The sequence below is a fragment of the Hylobates moloch genome, unplaced genomic scaffold (assembly GCF_009828535.3).
Source record: "Hylobates moloch isolate HMO894 unplaced genomic scaffold, HMol_V3 SCAFFOLD_3, whole genome shotgun sequence".
Classification (NCBI taxonomy): Eukaryota; Metazoa; Chordata; class Mammalia; order Primates; family Hylobatidae; genus Hylobates; species Hylobates moloch.
The window spans coordinates 41125196-41128939 of NW_026652278.1; the positions used below are offsets into that span (position 1 = coordinate 41125196).

Consider the following 3744-nt stretch of genomic DNA (forward strand, 5'->3'; position numbering starts at 1 on the left):
TACCCTTTGCCTCATTTAAAGTTTACGAAGATTATCACATCGTCTTATTTGATCCTTATGGCAACTGTAGGAGGTTGACAGAGAAATGAAAAGTCCCACAGCTCTTAAGAAGTCTACTTTAGACAGCTCTGCTGCTGCTGAGTTCGCCTTACTTATTTATTTACCTATTTATTATTTTTTTAGATGGAGTTTCACTCTTGTTGCCCAGGCTGGAGTGCAGTGGTGCCATCTCGGCTCACTGCAACCTCCACCTCCTAGGTTCAAGTGATTCTCCTACCTCAGCCTCCCGAATAGCTGGGATTACAGGTGCCCACCACCATGCCCACTAATGTTTGTATTTTTTTAGTAGAGAGACAGGGTTTCACCATGTTGGCCAAGCTGGTCTCGAACTCCTGACCTCAGGTGATCCACCTGCCTTGGCCTCCCAAAGTGCTGGGATTACAGGTGTGAGCCACCACGCCCAGCCTGAGCCACCACAACCGGCCTGAGTTCACCTTATTGTCTAGAACCCAGGTGAGGATGGAGTTAAGGCGGTGGGTGTGGAAGAGCATGTTAGCTCTGCTTCTAGGAAAGTAAGTAGAGCTATCAGCCTGAGCTCTGTGAGCATGCATGAAAGGAGTAACAAGTCACTTCTCTCAATCTTTTTGTTTTTTTTTTTGAGACAGAGTCTCGCTCTGTCGCCTAGGCTGGAGTGCAGTGGCTCCATCTCGGCTCACTGCAACCTCCGCCTCCCGGGTTCAAGTGATTCTTCTGCCTCAGCCCCCTGAGTAGTTGAGACTACAGGCGCGTGCCACCATGCCTGGCTAATTTTTGTATTTTTAGTAGAGACAGGGTTTCCCCTTGTTGGACAGGCTGGTCTTGAACTCCTGTCCTCAGGTGATCCATGCGCTTGGGCCTCCCAAAGTGCTGGGATTACAGGTGTGAGCCACCGTGCCCAGCCCACTTCTCTCAACCTTTGAGGCATCTCTCGAGTTGCCCACCAAGAAGAGAGGGAGAAAAGAGAGCAAACAGTGTACAGTAAGTCAAGAAGATGATGGGTGTAATGTAACAAGGTAGGGAAGGCCAAGAACCTTTTGGAGCAAGATGGCTACATTAGGATTTCTGGTCAGTCAGGTCACATAAATAAGGCAAATAGGAACCTTGACACTGGGAAGACACCATTCCCAGAAGCCGAATAGACAAGACTATCTGGCCAGTCAGATACACGGTTAAACTAACAGCCTTTTAAGGAAAATGACCAGCCAAACTATTATCGATATTATTATATGGCAACAACATAACATCTTTCTAGAAATATTAATGAACAAGTTAGGAATTGTCATAAAACAGCAAAAGGGGCAGAGGAAATCAATGAAGCACACTAGAGTTTAACCCTTTCCCTTAAACAATTGAGTTTTTAAATAAGTAAATCCTGTGACTCCCAGACTGAGGCAGGAGGATTGCTTGAGTCCAAGAGTTGGAGACTAGCCTGTGCAACATAGTGGGACCCTGTCTCTACAAAAAATAAAAAATTAGCTGAGTGTGGAGGCACATGCCTGTAATCTCAGCTATTCCAGAGGCTGAGGCGGGAGGATTGCTTGAGCCTGGGAAGTCAAAGCTGCAGTGAGCCATGATTACACCATTGCACTCTAGCCTGGGTGACAGTGATACCTTGTCGCAAAAAAAAAAAAAAAAAAAAGTATACCATTCATAGGTTTTAGTGTATTTGCAGAGTTGTGCAACCATCACCACAATCATTTTAAAACATTTTCATCACTTCAAAAAGAAACATTATACCCTTTGGCAGTTACACTCTATTCCACTCTTCCCTGAGCCCATGGCAGCCACTCATTTTTCTTTCTATGGATTTGTCAATTCTGGACCATACATATAAATGGCATCAAACAGTATGTGGTCTTTTGTGTCTGGCTTTCACTTAACATAATGTTTTCAAAGTTCATTCATATTGTAGTATGTGTCAGTACTTCATTCCTTTTTAGTCCTGATAGTATTCCATTGTATGGATAGACCAGATTTTATTTATCTGTTCATTAGTTGATGGACATTTGGATTATTTCCAGTCTTGAGATATAATGAATAATACTGCTTTGGGCATTTGTGTACAAGTTTTCATGTGAACACTTATTTTCATTTCTCTTGGGGATATGCATAGGCATGGAATTGCTAGGTCATATGCTAACTCTTGTGTTTAACCTTTTCAGGAACTACCAGGTTGTTTTTCAGAGCAGCGGCACTATTTTGTATTTCCACCAGCAGTGTATGAAAAGTTCCAATTTCTCTATATCCTTGACAACACTTGCTATATGTACTTTTGTTATAAGCCATCCTGGTGGGTGTGAATGATGTCTCATTGGAATTTTGACTTTCATTTTCCTGATGACCAGTGAGTATATTTTCATATGCTTCTTGGCTATTTATATATCTTCTTTAGAGAAATGTCTACTCAGATCCTTTTTCTATTTGTTAATTGGGTTTTTTATTATTATTACTATTAAAGTCATAAAAGCTTTTAAAATATATTCTCTAGGCCGGGCGTGTTGGCTAATGCCTGTAATCTCAGCACTTTGGGAGGCTGAGGCAGGTGGATCACCTGAGGTCAGGAGTTCAAGACCAGCCTGACCAACAAGGTGAAACTCCATCTCTACTAATAATACAAAAATTAGCCGGGCGTGGTGGTGCACGCCTGTAACCCCAGCTACTCGGGAGACTGAGGCAGGATAATTGCTTGAACCCTTGAGGCGGAGGTTGCAGTGAGGCAAGATGGTGCCACTGCACTCCAGCCTGGGTGACAAGAGTGAAACTCCATCTTCAAAAAAATACAAATAAAAGAATATATTCTCTGTACAAGTCCCTTATCAGATATATGATTTACAAATATTTTATTCCATTCTATAGGTTGTCTTTTCACTGTCTTTTTTTTTTTTTTTTTTTTTTTTTTTTTTTTTTGAGACGGAGTCTCACTCTGTCACCCAGGCTGGAGTGCAGTGGCGCAATCTCAGCTCACTGCAAGCTCCACCTCCCGGGTTCATGCTATTCTCCTGCCTCAGCCTCCCGAGTAGCTGGGACTACAAGCGCCTGCCACCACGCCCGGCTAATTTTTGTATTTTTAGTGGAGACGGGGTTTCACCGTGTTAGCCAGGATGATCTCGATCTCCTGACCTCATGATCTGCCCTCCTCGGCCTCCCAAAGTGCTGGGATTATAGACGTGAGCCACCGCGCCCAGCCATCTTATTTCATTTAGTATGTCTTCTAGGTTCATATTGTAGCATGTGTCAGAATTTTCTTCCTTTTTAAGGCTGAATAAATTTTATTGTATAAACTACATTTTGTTTATTGATTCATCCATCAATGGACACTTGGGTGACTTCCACCTTTTGGCTATTGCCAGTACTGCTGCTATGAACATAGCTGTACAAGTATCTGTTTGAGTCTTTGCTTTCATTTCTTTTGTATATGTATCCAGAAGTGGAATTGTTAGATCACATAGTAATTCTATTTCTAATTTTCTGAGGAACTGCCATACTGTTTTCCATACTGTTGTACCATTTTGTATTCCCACTAGCAGTGTGCACAGGTTCCAGTTTTTCCACATCCTCACCTGTATTTATTATTTATTTTATTTTTTAGTATTATTTTTTGAGACCAAGTCTCACTCTGTCGTCAGGCTGGAGTGCAGTGGCACAATCTTGGCTCACTGCAGCCTCCGCCTCCCAAGTTCAAGGGATTCTTCTGCCTCAGCCTCC

The 3744-nt window shown here is 42.7% G+C and overlaps 1 protein-coding gene across 6 annotated transcripts in view; it reads left to right on the plus strand.

Annotated features, from left to right (window-relative positions):
* IDE (insulin degrading enzyme) overlaps window positions 1-3744 on the plus strand; it is a 121013-nt gene that overhangs the window by 7979 nt on the left and 109290 nt on the right. For 4 of the 6 annotated variants that reach the window (XM_032136705.2, XM_058436209.1, XM_058436208.1 and 1 more), the window contains exon 2: window positions 2202-2383. The exons of the other annotated variants lie outside the window; for them this stretch is intronic. In XM_032136705.2, coding sequence (XP_031992596.1) covers window positions 2340-2383 — 44 coding nt within the window. In that variant the 5' untranslated portion in view covers window positions 2202-2339. The remainder of the gene's footprint in view (window positions 1-2201; window positions 2384-3744) is intronic. 6 annotated transcript variants of the gene reach the window in all.